Raw genomic sequence first — 23903 nt, forward strand, 5'->3', positions numbered from 1 at the left:
AAATAAAACAAAATTCAGTCAATGGAATTTAGCCAGCATGAAAACTGCTGTAAATGGGGCATGCACAAACAATAGAGTAAATACACACACACACATAATTGAATGTCCCTGAAACAAGTAATTAAAACCCAGCAACAAAAAATAAAATGTTGCCATTTCTGTTGAATTCCAAAATGTTAGGGTTACACTATCGCATGCATTTCTTTTTGCAGACAGCTATTTTTAATCGGTATTTAAGCCACCTACTTTACCCCCTCCCCTGTTTAACTGCCCCCTTTTCCATTTCAGTATGTTAAATACTTGGGCAACCACCCTCTCAACAAGGAAAGAAGAGAGCACATCTTCAGTTGTTTATAGTAATAGAACAGAAATATGTGACCATAGAGATACAACATTTCTATCTGTAGGTGACAGGGGAGAGGTGTGTGTTTTACTGTCTGGATTTACTAATCTATTATGTTTTGCTTAATGCGCACATGTGCATGATATGTTTGCTACCTATTCTTTGCATGCAGAGATAAATGTGCACCTCCATCCTAGACTCTCAGTGTCAAAGCCTCTGAATTTAAATGACCCCACCGCAACCGCCTGTTTCAAATCAAAATAGGAGCTATGATTTTATCTCCCTCAATTGTTCATTTCTTTGCTGTGCTCCAGAACGGATATTAAATGTCTGTGACATCCCCCTCCAGGTCTCCAGGTTCAGGCCACTTCATCTCACAGAACTTTGATAGTAAATATGTTCAATTACAGTTTAAGTAATTTTGTAAATTAGGGCCAGTTTAGCTGTGATAAACCCTTCTACCAAATACTTCAATGAATTTATATTATAATAGTTATGTTAGTGGAACCCACTCTGTGACTCTCTCACCACTCTAACCAGTCTTCAATACACTCTGTCACATATGCACGCACGCACACACACACACACACACACACACACACACACACACACACACACACACACACACACACACACATACACACAGGAATGCTAAGCATGGATTTCTGAACTGGATTACTTTGTTACGGCTAGGGGGAAACTATGCTGATTACAGGGGTGAGAAGATTAGATTAGTTTTTGTACACTGAGAGCTCATATGTGCCCATATGAAAAATTCAAGTGACCATATGAAAAAAACCTGGCCACAAACTACAGATACAGTAGAAGTCAATGAATGACAGATAGGGGAACTACGAACTACGTTCGAAAAATTCGTACTCACTCATCCTAATCCTTTTTCCAATCTAAGTCTCCATCATGGATCAACTCATGTTTTGCCATCTGGTCAGAGGGTTATAGAGGGCTGCTTACAGCGCTCTCATGTGGCAACTTGTTTAATCTCGGTGGGCAGGGTCTCTCTCTCTCTCTCTCTCTCTCTCTCTCTCTCTCTCTCTCTCTCTCTCTCTCTCTCTCTCTCTCTCTCTCTCTCTCTCTCTCTCTCTCTCTCTCTCTCTCTCTCTGTCTCAATTTTTAAACTTCTGACCCATAATATCTAGTATATACAGAAAAGAGATATAGGTCTAATCATTCCGAAACACATGGAGAGGATCGTGTCTGTATCATTATGGCAGACACACATAATGAAGCAACTTCATTATACCTCGGGGAAAACATAATAGCCTAGTCATAGAAAGAATGCCATTAGGCCTACGATGTTATCAATTTGATTAAATGCATTCTCTACCCATTTAGTCGGTTTAGGGGTTTCAAATGGTCAAAATGCTTGAATGGGAACATTGTAGCAAACTAACAGATACCATAGGTCTATACACACGCAAGCAAAACGCACAAACGTTTCTGTAAACACGGGGTAAACTAGATGGCTGTATGAAGGATTTGTAGAGATATTCGTGATGGCAATGCCTTGGCTGCTCGTTTTGGAGATCGTTTTGTACGCCGGTTGTTTTATCTGTGGAATAATCGCCGCTGCCTCGCTGACGATCACCCAGGTAGTGTAATTGTGTGGTGTTGCTGATGTCGGTATTTTAAACTGCAAATGTTACACTCTATCCAAAAAAGAATAATTAATATTTATATTTATTTCCATGCGCCGACTCTTTTCATGTTGTTATTTTAATGTCCGCAGCATGTACTTTATAAATGGTTGTTTTATAATCTCAACTAAACTGTACTTTATCCAATAGTTTAATTTAGGCTTTTCTGTCTAGGCTACTCATCCCATGTTTTAGTTATCTTTGCTTTACTAACTTCTCCGAATAAGCTACATAAAACCAACCCAAAATGTTGGGCAGCAGAGAAACATCATGTGATATAGTAATACATTTATCTCAACTTGATTACTTTCACCATCACAATATATTTGTTGACATCATAGGCACATTTTTTTTTACCAGATAACCAGCATCGCCTACTAACTAATTTAATATTAGGTGAACAGAAGTGTTATCAGACATAATATATAGTACAGTTAGTGTTTTCTATATTAGCTACACTATCCCAAATTAATATTACACAGTTTTGGACATCCCCCACCAGAAAATGTTGGGTTTGACCACTTTGAACATTAATTATGACACTGCTACTTATTGGACCCCGTGCGTGCAGACAGCGGAGGCCGAGAAGCGATATCTAGGCCTACTGTCGTTGTATACATTACCAGAAAGCAGGGTAATACCCTGTCTGTGTTCAGCGAACTCTAAATACCATTTATTTTCTTTAAACATGTTTTTAGGGCATTTCTGCTTTTATTGGGGTAGATATAGTAGAGATTGATAGGAAGGATGGGAGAGAGGAGGGATGACATGTAAGATAGGTCGAGGGTCGGAATCGAACCAGGAACCTTGCGATTACGTGGCAAGCGCATTAGTGTGCTACGCCACTAAGCGCCCCATAAAGACCATTTCTAATTATGAACCAGACCAACCCGAATTAAAACTCCAAACGGTAAAAGCCCTCTTCAGCAGATAGGCTAGATGTTACATACGACGTAAACGTGTCTTCAATGAATCTAACCGTATAATTCTATAATTGAGACTGCAGAGTGTAAGTTTGTATAGGTATAGGTGTATCCATCTGGGAGTTTTGCAAGCACACACACACAGAAAGAAAGAGATTATACTATGTTATGAATTTGTGCACATGAATGGAATTAAACATTTTCTCTTGCATTCCATTGCTAGTTCAATTAGGCTCCCGTTTGCATCCTTATCCAGGCCAGGAGACACAGTGAGGCCTGTGTTTGACAGACAGCCTCTGTGCAGCTGCATATTAAGGGATGTTAATTTGAGAGCGTGTGTATCTCACCACAGCTGAGCAAGCCCTCCAGCTGTAAACTCTTATTTTCACATGAATACTACATTGGGGTACAGTAGTTCCATTGCAATAATGACACAAATGATGATCATGATAAGCTGACACAGTTGTCCTTGTTGTATTACTCTGAATGCCTCTCTGTTGGTGTGTTTAAGGGACACTTTGCAGGGCAGTGCATTTTGTATGGGACTGTTCAATACAATTCATCTGGTCCAAACCTGTTCCTGGAGAGTCATAGCCACCCCTCCCTCTGCTACTTTGTGTCAGCCATCTCTGTCTGTGTGTCCATCTACTGCTTCTCCCTCACCCTCTATTGGATTTACACCAGCTGTATGGAGGAGGAGGTCAAGAGGTGAGAGGTCACTGGTCCTGTCGTGACATATAGAGTAACACAAGATGACCGAAAATGTCCAGTAGCATTTGGAATGTATTGTAAGCCTTTTGGACAAAGCCATACTGGAAGAAATAGAAAGAACAGTGAAAGAGATGTATTTTCAAGAGACTGTATTGTCCTGCCTCTAACTACTGGTTGTTTTGACAGTTTCACTGTCTGCAATTATCTGCAAAATAGGTGTTGTGTTGCAACCTCTTTGTGTTCTATTTCCCTTTAGAAACACAAGCTGTAAACTTTGCACCGGTGCAAACTTGGCATACCTATCTGTCCCAATGACTTTGTTTGTGTTTGATTTCCTGTCTTTTAACCTACATACTGCACACTCCAGGGAAAGAGTGTGGCTGAATGTGACTCTGGTTGTGTGTGGGATGCTACTGTTCTTTCTGGCGGTGTCGGGATGTATCCTGAGAATTGGGAGGGACCGCCTCTGTCTGTCTGCCCTACACAATGTCCCCTCCATAACCAGGTGAGATGCAGATGGCTGCCTACTAACATTCACTTACATGTCGTGACCCATATCATATCTCTGTGCACAGACTGCCCTAGTATCTAATACTGTATGATGGTCTGATGTTGTTTCATCTGCAGTACTCATTTCATTTCAGTTGTGAAGAAGCAGAGAATCAAACCTGGGTCAGCCCTTATGCTGAGAATCAATTCTACACATACTTGTACAGTGCAGAGGTCTGTCCTTTCACAGTGCAAATAAGAAATAATTTTTCTATTTGTATGTATTTATTTGCACACAGAAATAAATGACAAAACAGTGAAAGAATAAAATGAAACACACTTACTGTGTAGTGTGTATGAGTGTCAGTCAAATGTTATTATAGGCCTTGATCTCTCACTGTTGTTTCCCAAATTGAAACTAAAAATATGACTCATTGTGATTATCCTAATTTCTCCTCTTTCTTCTCCTCCCTGGTCTTTCCCAGAAGTCTGCGTGGGTGAACTTCTTCTTCTGGGTGCTGATCATGGTGGTAGTGCTTGTCCAGAGGCGCCAGGGGTCAGAGTCAGGGTCAGAATGGAGTGTGTCTGAGAGAGAGCCTTTCTTCCATCGCCATGTCTGATCCTATGGTGACCTCACATTAGCCAAAAATAAACCACCATGTGTCTTTGCATCTAGGTCCTTGCATTGACCAAAGCCCAATTTGGAAATCAAATCCATTTGGAGACACTATGACTTTGTACACCCAGACAGGATGTATTTTATTTGTGAGACAAAATACATTGCTGTTGAAGGTTGGGTTTTTTAAAATTAGAGCAGTGTTATTGCCTAATTTTTATCCCTACCACCTAGCTTAGATACATTTTCCAATTAAACAGATACTGACACAATAGACTTACATACATATCAATAAATCCAATAAAAAGTACTGACATTAAATGCTGCACACCCCTTGTCTTTTGGCCATCAATGGGACCCCATAACCACAATGTCATTTCACTTTGGAATAGGGTGAAACTTCCAACATATCTGTTTATGATGACAAATGACCATAATGAGAGCTGAACATGAAATGTCCATTATCAATGAAAACATTTGCTTTGTACAAGTATTTTATGATGTTCATTGTTTCTGAGGTTTTGATTTATTTCAATCCACTATGTTATCAGTTTAACCAATTAGAGTTGGTCTCTTTATTTTAATATAGTGGGATGGCCTGCTAATTATTTATTGCACTGAATGTTGTAACAGCTGTGAAAGAAAAACATTTCCTGTGACTCTTACATGTTTTTGTCTGTAGGCCTACAAAATGTATCAGTAAGACATTTCTGCTTTTAATTCATCTTTATTTATTACTTACCAAGCAGTAGTTTATGAGTTCATTATCATTGAAATATTATTATTTTTTATTTTTTATTTTTTTTACAACGATTTACTCCCTTGCAAAGGTATAGAGCAGAACCCCCTAAAAATATGCATTTTAGGATACATTCATATCACACATTTATTTCAATTATTTAACAATCAACATTGTGTTTATTTAGTTCAGAACAATGCTAGATAACATTAACAACACACCAGTTTGGTACAAACGGTAATTATTTTTGTTTTATCGGTCAATGTGGGTCGCGGTATAGCCAAAAATAAGACCCCTATTATCGGTCACCCTTAAATCATACTACCCATTTGTTTTTATCCGAAAAACGACCGATTCCTTCGTCACATTTTTGCCTGGCTAGTTGGCTACAGTAGTAGGCTACCTAGTTGATTCAACATGAAAATGGCTTGTTTCTGGAATTCTGATGCCTGTAAAACGGCGCCATCGTGTGGACACTAAAAACAAGGCACTGCAATGACAAGAACCGCCTCTCGATGGAGCTGCTTGATAACATTTCGTGGTTTAGTGACTCGGGTTAGTTAGAACTATCTATTTTCCTGCTAGTTGCTAAGCTAGGAATTGCTATAAGCCTTTAGTAACAATATTAGATTAATTAACGCGACCATTAGTGATATTTCAGATACCAAAATTGTCCGGGTTGTCGCGAATGTCGAATTTTAAGATTCACGGCAGGTCCCACATCACTTAAACACATTATGTATTTCCAAACTATCACAGCTAAGCTAAATGTGGATGAATTGTTATTAAAGTTGATAATCAGATACCTTCAAGGGTTAGTGGAGGAGGGAACCTGTCGTTATTTTTCTGGTAGTTTTCAAATTAGCGCAAGAGGCAGATGAAAACAGCTGATCGTGACCCATAACAGGGGGTGCTCGAAGTAGGGTGCTGTTAGCTACAATGTCGAGCTAAGGAGCAGGTGGATCCTGTGCTACAGAGCATGGAGAACCTTCCCTCAATGTGACCTTTATTACATCAAGTTATTATTGAGAAGGTGTGTGTATATGCCTGACCGTGATATGAAGTGCTGTGATGTTTGATGCGTTATGGGCTTGGAACTTTTACTAATAAGTTTATCCTGTGAAATGAAATGTCATGTTTCTCTCAGTCGAGTGGTATTACAACTATGAATGTTATTTAGCACTTATTTATTGCATGGGGTTTTCATCTTTATTTTTTTTGGGAAGTTGTATTGGCTTTTCTTGTATGTGTATTTAATAAATTAGATTTTATCTGTCTTGTTTGTCCAAGTGCGTAAATCTGATCTTTGTTATGAAAGACAAAACGTAAATATGGTGTCAATTCCAGTTGAGCATAATGCACAGAACCAACATGAAGGTCTCATTGTATATTTATTTAACAAAATAATTAAATTAATACTTAACCAATTAAACTCGCTATTTGAAACATTTGGAAATTAATAATTTGGAACATTGTCATGAGTACATCAAATAATACAAAAAAGTTTAAACCACAAAGAAACAGCATGAGATGAATTTTGTAAAAACCAGATGCTTGATTAGAAATACAATTTAATTAAACATGAATGGTGATTGTACAGTAATGACATTGTCAAGCAGCATCTAGTGTACACACTTTGTGAAAAGGCACCAAAATACTAGAACAAGAACTTGTATTTTTAAGTAACATTCAGGTTCTTTTTTCACCATTCTTACCAAAGGCACTGGTAAACATACTAACAATCTGCTCTTAAATTGGCCACAATCATTAACACAAAGTCTGATGGGCATTACTCCTCTTAGGGTTTGACCCTTCACCACACTAGTAAGGCAGATCTGCAGGCACTTAGAACTCACTTTGTGACTGTGAGCACTTTCAACATGATAAGAGGACTTGTGAAAGTCATCCTGTACTTGACAGTAATGGGTACATCTTTCTTCTCCTGGCTCAGAACACAGGGGGCCTCATGAGTTGGGTTGAAATATGAAGCAAGACCAAGGTGGCATGGTAGACTGAACCTCAGGTAGGACCACAGAGAGGTATATCAACTGTACTGTGGTATGATGTCAGAGAACAGCAATCAAAAATTACCTGATCTACTAAGGCATCAGGTTCAAACATATTTGATAATTGAAACTCTGAAATGTCTATGATTGTCAGAGAACAGCAATCAAAAATTACCTGATCTACTAAGGCATCAGGTTCAAACATATTTGATAATTGAAACTCTGAAATGTCTATGATTGTCAGAGAACAGCAATCAAAAATTACCTGATCTACTAAGGCATCAGGTTCAAACATATTTGATAATTGAAACTCTGAAATGCCTATGATTGTCAATCACACCACAGGAGAACGTTTAATGCTCCATCACTAACTTGAACAGTTAGACAATCCATTAGTCTTTTGAAATGTTCTGGTGTTCCTATTGAAAGTTGACATACAACCTGGTCTCAGTAAAATAAGAGCTGGAAAGCAGCTGTGGATCAAAAAAACATCATTCAGCATTCAAGCAAACAACCTCTCAGTCCCACCAGAGACAAAAGCCTTTTCTCAAATGTTAGGAACGCAACTCCTTGCATCCTCTCCTTCGTCCTTCAATCGCGTCCAACTGAAAACGCATTGGAGAAGATCTAGGTTCCTTCCTTATTTCTCACATATTTTCCTCTTTTTGAGGACGAAGCGAATGGAGGATGGAGGAGAGGACGCGAGGAGTCTTGTTCTAACAATTGAGAAAAGGCTTCAGTCTACACCACCAGGGTCCATTGTCTATCCTAGACAGCCAACTCCCCCTTCAGCAGGGTGGAGGAGCTCCTGTGTTGATGGAAATGTTACAGTACCAACGTTAGGACACTTAAAGAAGGGCTTGCATGAAAACGTGTTCACATACATCACTTAACACTGGAATTGTGCTTTTAATTCAGTTACAAAACTCATAACACACTCACTCCAAACACAGGGCAACCAGCATCAGCCCTGTTGTTGTTCTTCTAAAGATTATCAACCTGGGGGAAGTTCTATTTTGGCAATGGGACACATTGTTGACCTTTGCGGTTGAGTGAAATAGCTCCTGTGAACTTGTGAAACTAGGACAATACTGTGGTCTCTCACACAGTCAGGTCAGGTGACCAACTGCTGTTGTAGGGTTTCTTTGGTCCCACAATTTTTGGTTTGGATTGGACATTTTCACAACTGCTACTTGGGTTGTGAATCTGATGGGTATTTTCATAGTCATTGTTAGATTGGCTGGTGTTATGATATGTTATGATCTTGTTAAGTTATGATCTTATCTGTAACAACTACTAAGGAGTAGAGACCCACTTTGTTACCTTTGGTCATAAGCAATGGATATGTGCTGTTAGGAGCTAACTGGCGTGTGAAACTGTTAGCTAGGCAATTCAATAAACAGTTCTATATTTCAACCTCATAATGTACGTTTGTCTACGTGTAGTATGACAGGGGACTAACCGGATGATGTTATCATTGTAGAAACTATAAGTTCAAATCAGACTATTTTAGGCTGGGTATAATTTGAGGCAAGTCTGAGAGGAAGACAATGGCGCAAACACAGCTGGACTGGAATGAAGGACACTTACAGGTAGTGGAGAACTGTAACTGCAGCATAGGCACTTCGGTGAACACCTAACCTATTCTACCACTGCACCTCAAACAGACAGACCCCATCCAGTGGGGTCACGAGACATACTGGACCACCGTGGAAATGTGTAACTCTCACTCCTCCAAGTTCTCCACTGTGACAAAAGGAGCCCAATTCTAAAACAGTGCATTGTGGTCCTCGGATGGCAGTGTCATGTAACTGAATGGCTTGTAAACCACATTCAGTTCAGTTTAAATGGTACACATGCCATACAGTATCTAAATACAGTATTTACAGGTTAAAATAATGTTTTGTTGTTTTACAATATCACTTTGATTACCCAAGTGCCATGTCTAACATTGGTAAATAATGTACTACTACACATAAATAGAATACCTAAGTCTGACTTTTTAAGTAAAAAAAATAAAAATAAAAGAAACACACTCATAAAAAATAAGTAGTGCAATGAATGCAACGAATGGTAGCCAATACATTTGGTCCAAGGGGCTAGTCATCTCCCGCAACACTATACAAGAGAGTTAATTGATCACAATGATGATGATGACACTAACATCCAACTCAACAACTGTACAAGGTATTTCTCATCAAAACACATCTAGAAAAGTAGTGCATTTTAACACACCCTCAAGCACCCACCCAACAGCTAGTTCAACACCAAACGTTAAAACAAAAAAGAAAAGAGGAATCCTTCACCTATTTCGAAAGTGTGTGTGTGTGTGTGTGTGTGTGTGTGTGTGTGTGTGTGTGTGTGTGTGTGTGTGTGTGTGTGTGTTGACTGTGTTCACACATTGTCCTCCTGACCCGTCCTGTGGCTCTTTGGCCAGTTGGAGGTCAGGGTTCAGCGGTCAGAATTCAGATCAGGATCTCCACCATGTCGTTGTCCACTTCCTGTTGTGCTGATGAAAGTTGGGGGTGGGCCTGCACGGGGGCCCGCCTCTCCAGGGTGCTGGAGTGGAACACTGGTACATCTGTATAGACCGGCAGAGAATGACATGGTCGATCATTTAGCAGGAACTTTACACTGTTAGATCACAGCTCAAACTATTCAGGTCAGTCTTTCCCCCTAAGAAATAGGTCACACCAATAATCATAACCATTGTTTGTAATGAGTCTGGTTCCTTATTTGGTTTCTGTTATGCATTTTGTGACCGATGTGTCTGTAGAAAACAGCTAAATAAAGTTTGATTGATTGATTGATCCCTGTGTGTGTGGTACCTGCGATGCGGTCTGGGATGTAGACGGGGCTGGGGCTGGAGAGGCGACTGGGCAGGGTCATGCTCTGCAGGGCAGGGGTGCTGGGCTTGCTGCTGGCCTCCTGCCCCTGGCCCTGGCTCTGGCTCTGGCCCTTGTCTGTCTGGGTACAGCTGTCTCTGCTGCCCGTCTTAGAGTGGCCTGCCGTCATGGGGGTGGAGGGCAGGACTGGGGAGGGAGACGAGGAGATGGACTCTGTCCTCAGGGAGTCCATACGGTACTCTGGACGGTACTCTTGACCCAACAAAACCCCTGATGGAACACAGAACAGTTAGAACGCTGTGCTGCTGTGCAAACCCATGGACTGTTCAATCCCAGCTCTAATGTGACAGAGGTCTATATAGGCTGTGTGTGTTCACACACTGCTAGGCTGAGTCAGTTGGCAGAGCACTGTTTCATGGTTCATATTACACTCTCCTACCCCCCACCACAACACCCTCTCTCAGTCTTATGATTCTGTACGACAACTGGACATGTCTAAACTAGGACAATGCCTGTGAACAATGCATGTTATATTTATCACGAATGCAACCCTATGCAGAACGGATACCCTCACATTCAGTGGAGGCTGGTGGAGGTAGAAATTACAATGCATTACAATGAGCCCCTCCTCTGCAGTGACCACAACCTCCACACCCCTTCGTCTCTCTGTCATCAGGTTTTGACCAACACATCTCTGAATCCACTTCCTGTTCCCTGCCCTCTTTCCTCTTACCCAGACTGCCTTGCCAGCTGCCCTCTCGCCCAGGGCTGCATCTCAAATGACGCCCTATTCTCCATACAGTGCACTACATTTGACCAGAACCACATCGAACGGCAGAGTCAAATGAGATCTTTCCCTGGTCCCTGAAATTCCCCCTGAATTTCCTCTGACCCACGCACGCTACTTTACCCAGGGTGTGTCTCAAACGCTGCGCTATTCTCAACCAAAGGAAAAAGGAGCTTCTCCCACATCCAGACCCATTTCCTCTTACCCAGACTGCCCTTCCAGCTGCTGTCCTTGCGTTCCTCGGTGATGGGGGAGCTGCTGAGGCCCAGGCTGTGGGAGAGCAGGCTCGAGCCCCCTGTGTTGGCGATGGACATCAGGGACTTGGAGGGCCGCATGGTGGCCGGGGCGTCGGACTTGTTGGGATCCTTCCTGGAGCGCTGGTGGAGTACCTTGATCATGGCGTCTTTCTCTATGATCTGGGCGTGCAGGTTCTTGATCCTGTGTGATGGGAGGTGGGGAAGAGGGTGGATGGGGGGTGGATAATTACACTACTGGTATAATCCTGTGAGAAGTGCCTAAATGTACACAAACATTACACGTTACTTCAGGGTGTGTGTTGATTGTTCTAGCTATGAGGTTAGGTTCACCAGCACTCCAGGTGGAGGCAGGTTGGGTTAGGCTTAGTATAAAGGTTGGGTAAGGGTTAGTATAAGGTTGGGTAAGGGTTTGTGTTCAGTATAAAGGTTATGGGGTTAGGGTTGTAGTGTACCTGCTCTCCATGTTAGGGTTAGGGTTTGTGTTCAGTATACAGGTTATGAGGTTAGGGTTAGTGTTAGGTATAAAAGGTTATGAGGTTAGGGTTAGTGTTAGTGTGTTGAAGGACATTGCTACAGTTAGGTATAAAGGTTATGAGGTTAGGGTTAGGGCTGAGTATAAAGGTGTAACATATAAAGGTTATGAGGTTAGGGTTGTAGTGTACCTGCTCTCCATGTCCACACAGCGGCGGTTGGCCATGAGGATCTCCTCTTCCTCCTTCTGGATGCGAGCCTCCACTGACGTGTCATAGCTGCTGCTGGGGGAGTGGCATATCAATGATGACGAGGTATCCCTGGCAACGCATAGACAGGAAGGATGGGTCAATCACCATAGGGGTCAATCAGGTGATATCAAAAACAGAAAGAACCCTTGCAAGATAGCACATGCACTCCTTCATTCTTTCTTTTGGAAAGCTCGATCCATTGCAATGCAAATTATTGTGTGTGTGTGTGTGCGTGTGTGTGTGTGTGTATATCAATCAGTGTGTTTGCTACAGTGTGTGGACTGTGTGTGCTTTTCCCCAATTCTTCTGACTCCATTTAGGCTGGGGCCTCCCTACCTCTGGGTGGCGACAGAGGCTGCGGCATCCAGGGCAAACTGCCTCATGACGCTCTCCTCCAGGTACTTCTGCTCCCACTTGGTCATGTCGGCTTCCAGGGCCAGGATCCTCTCCTCCTTCTCCCTCAGGTGCTCCATCAGAGCTGTGGCGTTGTACTCTGAAGCACCGGTGTTGCTCTGGGACAAACCCTGGCGCTGGAGGGACGGATGGAGGGAGGGAGCGAGGGAGGGAGGGAGGGAGGGAGGGTGAATTGCTGTCCCAATATTGAACACCCACACACACACACACAGACACACAGACACACTCACATACAGTACATGCAGGAAGACACACAGCCACAGACACGCACACATAAATACACACACTTTCAGCATAAACTGTCTCTGTTCTCAGAATAAACCTTGGCCTGTGAGTGTGTCTGTGTTTCACTGTGATGTTCTGAATGGCACCTATGGCAACACTGCCTGGTAGTGAGTACGGCAGGTTTCTCTGTCTGCCTGAAGTCTCAGTGGACCACAGGGAATGTCTGCTCCTGCAGGCTCGAATGGAATATACAGCTGTTTGCTCTCCCCCCCCTCCCTCCTCATCCACTCCCCCCCCCCTCCCCAGGTCAGAGAGTACAGACAGGACCTCCGCTGTTCTGTCAGCTGCAACCTTTCCCCCACATTCCCAGCATCCTTCTGGCTTGCTGGACCTGGCTGCACTCTAGTAATGTAAAAACATTCCGTGGTGCTCTGGTCTGTTCTGTTCTGCTCCGGTCGGACACACAGGAAGGGCAGGATGGAATTTATGGAATAGAACATCTCCTCTGGGACCGTTCCGCATGGAATTCTAGGTCAGGACGCCCCACCGGCTGCAGCTGAGACACTGCTCTGTCTCTCCTAGTGTCTTTAACAGACTGTGTGTGTGTGTGTGTGTGTGTGTGTGTGTGTGTGTGTGTGTGCGTGCGTGCGTGTTTTATGATTTATGTACCCGAGTAGACGTGAGGTGAACATCTGTGGGTATGTGTTTATATTTGATGTACATGTGTTTGATGATGTATGGTGGAGTCAAAAGGGTATTGTTGCATGTGTATCATCATTGTGTGCATGTTCCAGGAGTAGTGTGTATACCTGAGGAGTGAATTGTCTGTATTTCCAGTAATACATCTGATTAAAGTTTGGTCTGTGCATGTTTGTCTCTCTCATCTCAATCATTGTGTGTGTTATCTGTGTGTGTGTGTGTGTGTGTGTATTATCTGTGTGTGTGTGTGTGTGTGTGTGTTACCTGTTGCATGCGTAGTGACTCCAGCTCTCTCTCCAGACGCGTGCGTAAGCGATGTTCCAGCTGTTCCCTCTTCTCACATGCAGCCTGCAGCTGAGCCAGGGCCTGCTGCATACGCTCCACCTTCTCCACATACACCTGCTTCTTCTTCAGCTGCGCGCGCACACACACACACACACACACACACACACACACACACACACACACACACACACACACACACACACACACACACACACACACACACACACATAAATACTTCTGCATAACACAATATACTACTATCTGGATACACAATCAAGCATTGGTGAGGTACAAAGGACTCAAACATTTGAACAGAATGGGTGCCTGTTCCTCTAAAAATACGCGCACACACATGCACACGCACACACACACATACACGCACACGCACACGCACACGCACACACACACACACACACACACACACACACACACACACACACACACACACACACACACACACACGTCAGTCAGGGGAGAGGCAAAACTGAGACAGGAAATTGAGCGACAGGAGTCAGAGGGAGCAGACAGAGAACAGGTGAGACCCTGTTTCACTTTCCTCCCCCACCGTCACAACGCAAAGCTCCCTGCCCCCCCCCCCCAACCAAGAGTGCCCCACCCCCACTAACAAGATAATACTGGCTTTGTGTCCCCAGTACCAAGTCTCAAAGTCCCTCTCCAGCCCCTTTGAACTGCGGCAGGAGCAGCTATAATTGTGGCCGAACTGAATAGACTGATTTAGCTCAGGGTGATTCTCTAAAGAAAGAGAGAGAAAGACAGAAAAGGAGAGAAAGAAAGGGAGAAATAGAGGGAGCGTTGCAGAGTTCCCACACAGACAGAGGAGAGGGCCAAGAATCTGGCCTTGTTCAGGCCCTTTCATGGCAGATAGAAAACTCAAACTCAAGAGCCTTTGTTCAGGAACAAGTGGGGGTTTGTGGCGGTGCCGGGCAGAAGTGGAGCAGTCCGGTGCTTTTTAGGACAGCCCTGGTCCGATTCCCGCACCGCTCTGTCCCCACCCCAGCCCGGCTAGCTAACTTCCCCGGCCCTCTGGGCCCTCTGGACTCAGGCCAGGCTATTTCAGTAGCAAGGGGCAGACACACCAACTTGGCAATTTACTTCCATTCATTTAGCTATGTTTAAAGTTTCAAAAATCTATGTTGACAGCATAAACCACTGGACTGATTGCTCTGAGACAAAAAGAGGAAACAGTCATACCGTTTCTGAGCCCACCACCTTTTCCTGGATGGATTTATGATTGCGGAAATCTTTTCTATGACCTCTCAAACACATGCGGGTACCGCATGAAATCTCATTGATGGAACACTCAACGAGAAAAACGTACTTATATTTCAACGCCGCAGCTGGGACGAGGATATAACGCACCATGCTGACTGACATGTATATTAAATCAAATAAGGGAAAGCGACCTAAACGCATGTGGGTGTTTTTGTGGACTTGATAAAAGTGACTATTTTATTGATTTGAAATATGTATAACATAAATGCTGTGAAATGGAGGCAACCTCCTGAAAATGAACACTCAGATCTAAGTAATGTCATGTCTGATCTCCCAAACAACGTAAAGTTAGTACACATAGGTGAAATACAGAACGCAGATTGTAAATGTCTTTATGTGTGCAAATAAATTGGCTGCCTATATGTTTTTTATGTTGTTTTTAAACTTTAAAAGAAGATATCCTTAGACAATGTAGATAACTGCATTGAGAGCAAAAATATAATAAAATGTGACACTGAATTTAGGACCTTGATGACCATCAACAGTGGCTAAATTGAATAGATGTTTAGGTTCTAGAAGTACCATGGTTTATGTACTATAATTGAAAAATCCCCAAAAATGTCCAACTGTAACATTTATCAGAACAATATTATTTCCTTTAAAAAAAAAGATTGATGCCCCATGCTAATTTCAGACCCAGCACCAGCCAACCAACCAGGACCATGATGCATGAAAGCTGGGAGCAGCTCCAGGTTTCCACAGGGGAGTTTCTTCCCGGGCTGTGCCCACACAGAGGCCAGTGTTTGGGCTTGTCTCTCTGCCTCAGAGAGGCCTCCACTGGGCCTGTGGTGATCCAGGGGTCACGACCTGCTATCTGGTCACTGGAGCGTTACCACAGAGGTCTTATTAAATACAAATACAAGGGGAGGAATCTTTAGTTTGGGAGATCTGTTGTTTTCCTTGTGTTGTGGACCAAAGGAGGAGTTTTGTTGTGAAAAGTAACAGTATTTTCAATCAGTGTGAACACACATACCCCTTCACCAGTTCAGTATTACTAGACAAACAGCTCTGACAAACTAACACTGTGGGTCACAGCTGATCATATATGAACTAGACCACAATGTGATCAATACAGGGGGTTTAAACAGATTAGATCACCATGGGGAAATGCTGACTCTTTTGGCTATCAATCAGGCTATCAAGCTCAAAGCTTAAAGGTGACACATCCAAAGGAAGACAGAAAGCAAACTGACACAAGTGTGCTTTCAGGAAGAGAGTTTTTCATTTCAATACGTTTCATTTACATCTGCCACCACATTGAAGTCATGACTATACTTATGACTCCACCAGGGGGCATAAATATACACTTTAGATACATCAACTGCAAGTCAGCAAGTTTTCAAGACACACACGTTTGTGTGTTACTGGAATAGCCTTTAGGAATATTATTCCCAAACAAAATCTCTTAAAGTGAAAGTTTGGGCCAGGGTGAACACTACTGTCTGCCTCTTCATCCCGCACCTCAAAACCATTGTCCTTTTCAACAGGAGAGGATTATGGGGCTTGCTTCATGAAACATGTTGTTTTCAGCATTATCGCTTAAGAAATTAGAACTAATCCCACTCACCTCCTCCTCCAGTTTGACTACTTTGGCCTGGGCATTGTTGAGAGCTTGGTCTCTGATCTCAATGTGTCTCCTCTGGTCCTCGGTGGTGGAGCGCAGGGCATTCTGCTCGATCTCCAGCTTCTCCTTCTCACGAATCGTCTCTTTGTCTATTGAAACATCAAGAATAGAAGACTGAGGATCGACTTCTACAACCATTACTCTAACTGTTTCACTCACAAACAATGGTTTGTAATAATATAACCTAATATTATTACTGTTAGATTCCATCTCAAAGGATTGAGGGGCAGTCAATGTATTGTCACTTCTTAGCTGATTATTAGAGCAACTGTTGCTAAAGCAACACCTCATTGGGAGGAACATAAATTGATCTAATTGATGAAGTTCAGTTACGCACGCACGCACGCATGCACGCACACACTGAAGCATAAATACTTCTGCATAACACAATATACTACTACCTTCATACACAATCAAGCATTGACTGAGGTAGCATCTAGGGTTATTACTGCTGAGGATACAGAGTGGTATGTTCAGGGTGTGTGTTGAATGTTAGAGGCCTGTGGTGTGTCCTGTTCATGTGTGAGTGATGGACTCACTCTGGGCCAGTAGCTGAGAGATAGTCTTGCGATTGTCCTCTGTTCCCTCGCACTCCTTAGCAGCTAGCTGCTTGTTGGCCGTTTCCATGCGCTCTGCAACACAGAATGCAATTGGCAAAGTCAGGTCAAAGACATTAAAGACATGCATGCACGCACATCATACACAGGCAGGTGCACGAGCGCGCGCACACACACACACACACACACACACACACACACACACACACACCACACACACACACACACACACACACACACACACACACACACACACACACACACACACACACACACACACACACACACACACACACACACAACTTGCAGGAATTAGGGCATAATGTGGCAGCAAAACATGGTAAAACAGAAAAGCTCCTTAAAGCCACGCGAAAACTCTTTGCAGAGAAGCACATTCCATTGAGTCAGTCAGACTAACACTTTTTAATATGCAGGACATGTATGGAATTTAGGGGAATTTGGGCGGCATTAAACAGTTACAACAGCCTTTCCAAAAATATGAGATTTTGTAAACGTAGCTGTTTGGACAGAGGGGCCGAGGAATGAAGTGAATATGGAGGCAGAGGGAGTTCAGAATCCCCTGAAGAGAATTTAACAGGGCTGCTGTTGACGTGGAACAGTTCTCCCTCTTAAGATCCCTGTCCTCATTCCACGCACATAAAACGCCCAGGGGCCCCGGTTGCTCAGCAAAAAGAACAAACAAAAATAAAACAATAACTTTACATGAGCACATTTCCCAGAGAGGGAGAGGGTCATAATTCTCCAACAGAGTCAGGAGAAAATTGGCCTGAAACAAAACAGACATTATTTCTGGGCCAAGCGTTAAAATAATATTTCTCCGAGAGTTTAAGTCAACCATGCTGTGCTTTGCAACATACAAAGACATCTCCAGAAAGTTCCATTCAGTTATTCCATTCCATCCCTGCTTCTCGAAACACAACAATAACTGGGGTATACATTTACCCTAACCCCTGAAAGTAGAGCAAGATATCAATATCACATGTGTAAGGCTGTCAAAACTATGGAAAAAAAGAAAGAAAGGAGGGGAGAAGGAGGGATGGCAAAAAAAGGGTTGTATGTGATGTGTTGTAAAAGCATGGAATCTCCCTCTGGACCCTGGTCTGGGCTCAGAGCCATGAATGGACCTTTTTCTTCCCTCTGCAGGGCTAAAGACCTCCGTGAGGTAGAGATGTGAAACTGCCCACGCTCACTGGTCTTCAGCTCAGAGACGCTGACAGAAACACAGAGTGAAGCCTGGGGATGAAGGGTCTGAAGCAATGACACTGGGACTTTGGACTCTGACAGGACACTAACAGATCATACAGATTGATGATCATTGATTACTCATGATCAATGGCAGTGAAACAGAAAATCACAGCATAACACACATGACCTCTCTAAACATACACATCTATTTCTCCTATGACTCACACTCAAAACACAGAGCCACATGTACAACACAGCTACAACCATAAAAACACGAGTAGTAGTAGAATAGTTGTTCTATTTCTATGGCTACAACAGCATCCCCATTCTAGAACTGTAATAGAACACTCATGATAGGGATAGGTGGACTCTGTAGAGGAGGAATTCAATCTAATCAAACCAAATACTGCTACTGAACATGAACAAATATGTTTTTACTGTAAATGTAAATATTACTGTAACTGTAAATATCCAGGCAACACTGTAAGGTAGTACTAAGAAAGCAACAAGCCAACTGACAACTCCCCTCACTTCCAATACAAGGCTAACCTAATGCAAAAAGGATACCCCACACTGATTTATGCACCCAAACGCGTTGTTTCATTTTCATGAAATGTCACTGAGCATGGCAGACAAAGCTTAAACCAGTGTCCATTCAATAATTGTACAGGTGTCCTATCTGTATCAGAGTTCTCTCCGTTAGCCCAGCACTTTAGATATAGGCCTAATGTAACACCACAGTGAGATCTCAGCTGCTACCATACCATACCACCCTCCCTCCATACGTACTACATACTAACTATAGGTAAGTATGTAGGGTAGATCTGCTCACCTCTGAGGTCTCTGTTGAAGTCGTGCAGCCTGCGCACCTCTAACTCCAGCTTGTTCCTCATGGTCTTCTCCAGAGCTTCTCTCTTGGTGGACGACTTGGCCAGGTTCTCATAGGCCTCCGACACCAGCGTAATCTCTGTTTCCAGCTGACAGCAGGGAGAGAAGAAGAGTGAGTCTTCAAAGCTCAAACTACCGCCTGAGGACTAGATGGGACACCTTTAGAAAGATATATATATATATAAAAATAATCCATCAAGCCTACTAGCCTTGAGCTAAGGTAGAGCTATTACCATGCTGCTTATATATCAGTAGTCCTTCTGGATCTACATGAAATACCCCAAACAGGGGAGGCTGGTGGAGGTAGAAATCGGAGGATGGGCTCTTGTAATGCATGGAATGGAATAGAATGAGGAATGACAATAAACACGTGTTTGATACCATTCCATGTATTACAATGAGCCCATCCTCCGATTTCTGCCTCCACCAGCCTCCCCAGTCAAAATAGTAACTCCACATTTCACCCATGCCAATGTTCTCTAGATGTTCCCCAGCCATTACCTTCTTCAACTTGGTGACCTTCTCAGAGTACACCTCCATCTCCTTCTTCAGCAGCCTGTTCTCCTCCGACAGCATGTCCACCATCTGCTGGGCTCGCGCCATCATGGCGAAGGGTGGCTCCGCCTGCAGGTGGGAGTGGGAGTGCGGATTTGGGTAGTGCCCAGGCTGATGGCCCTGATACTGTTGTTGCTGTTGTTGTTGCTGTTGTTGTTGCTGTTGTTGTTGCTGATGTTGTTGTTGCTGCTGCTGTTGATGTTGTTGTTGTTGTTGTTGCTGTTGTTGTTGTTGTTGGAGTTGATGTTGTTGTTGTTGTTGGTACTGGTGGTGTTGCTGCTGGTGGTGCATCCGAGAGGTGGATCCGTAGGGGTCATGAGGGAAGCCATGGCCTCTCTGAAGTTGAGGGTGCATGGGCCCGGGGCTGTAGGGGTCTCCCTGGTGGGAGCCAGGGCCTTGAGGGCTGCGGGGGCCCATGGGGCCGTAGGGGTCTCCCTGGAGGTGGGGGTGGGAGGAGTGGGAGGCACTGAGCAGACTGCTGAAGGTGGAGGACTGGGCACGGGACAGAGAGCCCACGGACGTCACAGAGGAGGTGGGGCTGTGGTGATGGAGAGGTCTCTGAGAGTGCACTGAGCCCTCCTTATTGGATCTGTGGACATGGAACAACCAATCAGAGAGTAGAATACTGAGGAACAGAATGCTGATGTCCTACCTTATTAACCTACAGTATAATGTACATCTGTGGGTTTTTGGGTCAATCATAAAACATCAAACATTCTCCAACAGTCCATTGATCTTGTCATTACCATAGAGAAATTAAACTATACCATCTCAGAGCTTGTTCTAGTAAGACAGAGGCAGAAAGAAAAGAACACTGATGTCCCAGTTACTGTGAACTGTGCTTATTCACCATACTGTCTGTACACCTGGGAACGTTTGGGTTTTTTCCAACTGATCAACAAAGCCAATCCTGAACTGGTTTAGGAATAAGCAAACATTCCTGCGTCTGAATGGAACGTTGTCAGAGAGAGAGGGATCATGTCGCGACACGTTTCAGATGATGATTAAAATTCTCCGGCATTCATCTCTGTTTGCCGGTGATTTGCTCTGAGGTAAAAACGCTCTGGGGAGAAACAGGCTGAACAGGATCTGTCCTCCCCATCATCCTGACTACTGGCTCTGAGTCTGTGGGAAAAAACGAGCCAGAGAGAAGGAGAAATGTCTTCCTCAGCCTTTCTGCTCACCAACAACCTGTTCCCAACAGACAGACAGACAGACAGACAGACAGGCAGAGAGAGGGATAGGTACTAACTCGCCCTCCAGCAGAGTATGACCCTTATCAAGAAGTTCAAGAGTAAGAGCGGCTGAATCATCTACATTAATGTTAATGGGAAGTAGTCAATTGGGTTGCCTTGTCTAGAAGGACTCAAGATATCGGTGTATGTATGATTCATTCATCTTCTGGTAAGTTATACCTGTTGCCACTAATGGTGGAATCCTAATAAAATAAAATAAATTAAAAAAACACACTGACATTTGCATAAATCGTGCTTTGACGTCAATGGGACATTTCCGTGATGATTTGACTCATGCGCATGGATCTTGAGTTAGAATTTCGCGCTAAATGAATGAATGCTAAAACAGAGTGGTATAACTCAAACAGTCTGTCTGTTTGACATGGCTGTCTGTCTTATACCACATTGAAAAACATGACTAAAGGCAGATCCTAGAGGCAGCACTGCTTTTGGTATCAACACTAGCTGAAACAGACAGGATGTGATATAGACAGACAGTGAGTCTCTCTGTGTGTGTGTGTGTGTGTGTGTGTGTGTGTGTGTGTGTGTTACTCACCTGAACGAGCCATACTCTGGTGGAGGCTGGTATCTGACATGTGGCACGTCGTTCCTACCCTGCTCCCTGGCGCGGTGCTCCTGGTAGTAATGCCCTCCAGGGTCCTGGTGCTGTTTGGGGGGGGAGGCCATGCCCTTGAAGGGGTAGTCCGGTGGCGGGCCTCTGTGCTGGCCTGAGGGCTTGTAGTAGTCCCCTGGGGGTCCGGGAGGGGGCAGCTGGGGGGACAGGGGGGCGCTGGTGACAGGGGCGTGGGCTTTCACCCCGCTGGTGGCCAGGGACAGCTGCATGAGGCGCTCACTGAGGGAGCGTACGTGTCCCTGCTTCAGGTCCTTCAGACCGTCGTCCTGGTGCACCTTGCCCCCGGCGCTAACCCCCCGCTGCACCGTGGGACGGCCCTCCGTACGCACCTTGGGGTTGGTCATCCCCGTCACGTAGAAGGCCGCGCCCACCGAGGGCGGGAGCTGTTGTTGTTGTTGCTGCTGGTGACCCCGGAAGTACTGTGACTGGACCTTAGCCTCCTCATAGGTCGGAAGGTCCTCAGGGTTAGGGCCCTGGCCACTCCCACCCCCACCCATACTGCCCATCCCTCCTCCTAAGCTCCCCCCACCACCTCCACGAGAGGAGCCCAGCTTCTCCATGCCGTTGTCCGCCTGCAGCTCCTGGCCCTGGGGCTCCTGCCGTGCGATGTGGGGGACCATGGAGTGGTCGTCAGAGGGCCCCCCCTGGCCTGGGTACCCTCCACTCACCCCTCCCTGCTGCTGCTGCTGCTGCTGTTGTTGCTGTTGTTGTTGCTGTTGTTGTTGTTGTTGTTGTTGTTGTTGCTGCTGCATGGCCATGTAGTTCCTATTCTCGCCATAGCGCATCTGCTCCTGCAGGAGGCGCTGGAGGACGGTGTTGCTGTTACTGCTGCCACTGCTGGACGACTCCTCTGCGGCCGCTGCCCTCATCTCAGCCTCCCGCAGACCACGCACCTCATGGAAGGACGAGCTGCGCCCGCGGTCAATACTCGATACTAGGGGAAGGACGAGGAGAGAGGTGGAGAGGAGGGATAGAGGTAGAGAGGTGAAGGGTGGAGACAGGAGAGAGAGGAGAGGATGGAGAGGGAGAGAATGAATGGGGGGTTGGGAAAGATGGGCAAGGAGAAGTGAGGGGTGGAGATGGAGGGGATGAAAAGTTAGAACACACAGAGACGGTCAGCCAACCACCCCCAAACTCAAACACGACACAAACACTGACAACTAGGACATGTGATGTTGACGTGAGACACAGAATGGAGATGGAGACAATGGAAATCAATGGACTGAACCAACACTATCCTCTGAAAAACCTGGAGAAGTCAACCACCCCCCAACCCTACCACAAACCCTCAAGAAGACGTTCAGCCCAAAAACCCAGATTGAACCAAACTCTTAACACTCTGACAGCTGGGAGGTATTGGGAGGGCTATAAAATAATGAGTTTTCAGAGCCAAATCTATTCTTCTTACAAGTGTCTGTTTCCATAGCTGGATCCAATATTCCCTTGAGCTAAATGCAACATATGACTCAACATGACACCGCATCAGCCAAAATGCTGACTTCTAGTCAGGCCAAATTGATGGTCACCCAAACCAAGTGATTATACGGTGCTAAATCCCAGCATCAGAGTGCTAAGGACCACCCAGGAGGCCCATACTGTACTGTAACCCCACTCTCCTTGTGTAGGACAGGAGAGCACATCTCAGCTTGACTGGGGAACATGCAGTGAATTCTCTTCTAATAAATCGTGCCCATAATGCGATAGCAATTTATCATTATACAAAAGAAAAACAGACTGTTTCATTCAAATTTGTAGAAAGCAAAACCATTGATTGGAGATTGTTATGTGGATCCCAAGCGAGGTGATTTATGATTTGAAAAGTTGGTACACAAACATACAGTAATAATCATTATACAGTAGGGGAAAGCAATGTGTTTAGTAAAACATACAAAGTCATAAAGTAGAAACCACCCAGAATGTGTTAGCTCTAAATTAGCTTAGCTAACACACAGGTCCAAATCAAAGACTCTCATTTCCGTTGAGTAAAACTTCCCTTTAACTACAGCCAATAAAACAGCCACAAGCAAGCAATAAGCTTAAAGGGCTCAGTTAGATTAAAGGGACTTCTTTTGAAATTTGACTTCAATGTTTTTTGAAGTATTTTTTCCCCCCAAAGTGTTCTATGGAGTGGTTTCAACTGATGACCTTGAATGCCATTATAAAGAGATCTAAAATGGTTAAAGCACCATCTACA

General features: G+C 44.2%; 3 protein-coding genes across 4 annotated transcripts in view; 2 read left to right on the plus strand and 1 right to left on the minus strand.

Annotated features, from left to right (window-relative positions):
* The window catches only part of LOC310820976 (aldo-keto reductase-like), a 293751-nt gene that overhangs the window by 133622 nt on the left and 136226 nt on the right, over window positions 1-23903 (plus strand). The window lies entirely within an intron of this gene.
* tmem179bb (transmembrane protein 179Bb) lies at window positions 1858-4785 on the plus strand (the record flags this gene model as incomplete). The annotated part of the gene is made up of 5 exons (XM_083665566.1): window positions 1858-1953; window positions 3433-3629; window positions 4000-4137; window positions 4277-4355; window positions 4607-4785. 5 exons carry the CDS (start codon window positions 1858-1860, stop codon window positions 4739-4741), a joined length of 645 nt encoding a protein of 214 aa, XP_083521692.1. The 3' UTR covers window positions 4742-4785.
* amot (angiomotin) overlaps window positions 7031-23903 on the minus strand; it is a 31492-nt gene continuing 14619 nt past the window's right edge. For both annotated transcript variants that reach the window (XM_083697460.1, XM_083697461.1), the window contains 11 exons: window positions 21632-22643; window positions 19787-20429; window positions 19230-19374; window positions 17174-17266; window positions 16578-16723; window positions 13697-13846; window positions 12431-12624; window positions 12035-12163; window positions 11321-11553; window positions 10311-10598; window positions 7031-10063 (listed from right to left, as the gene is read on the minus strand). In XM_083697460.1, the coding sequence (XP_083553586.1) occupies window positions 9948-10063; window positions 10311-10598; window positions 11321-11553; window positions 12035-12163; window positions 12431-12624; window positions 13697-13846; window positions 16578-16723; window positions 17174-17266; window positions 19230-19374; window positions 19787-20429; window positions 21632-22643 (3149 nt within the window). In that variant the 3' untranslated portion in view covers window positions 7031-9947. The remainder of the gene's footprint in view (window positions 10064-10310; window positions 10599-11320; window positions 11554-12034; window positions 12164-12430; window positions 12625-13696; window positions 13847-16577; window positions 16724-17173; window positions 17267-19229; window positions 19375-19786; window positions 20430-21631; window positions 22644-23903) is intronic.

The sequence above is a fragment of the Argentina silus genome (genome assembly GCF_951799395.1).
Source record: "Argentina silus genome assembly, chromosome: 2".
Classification (NCBI taxonomy): domain Eukaryota; kingdom Metazoa; phylum Chordata; class Actinopteri; order Argentiniformes; family Argentinidae; genus Argentina; species Argentina silus.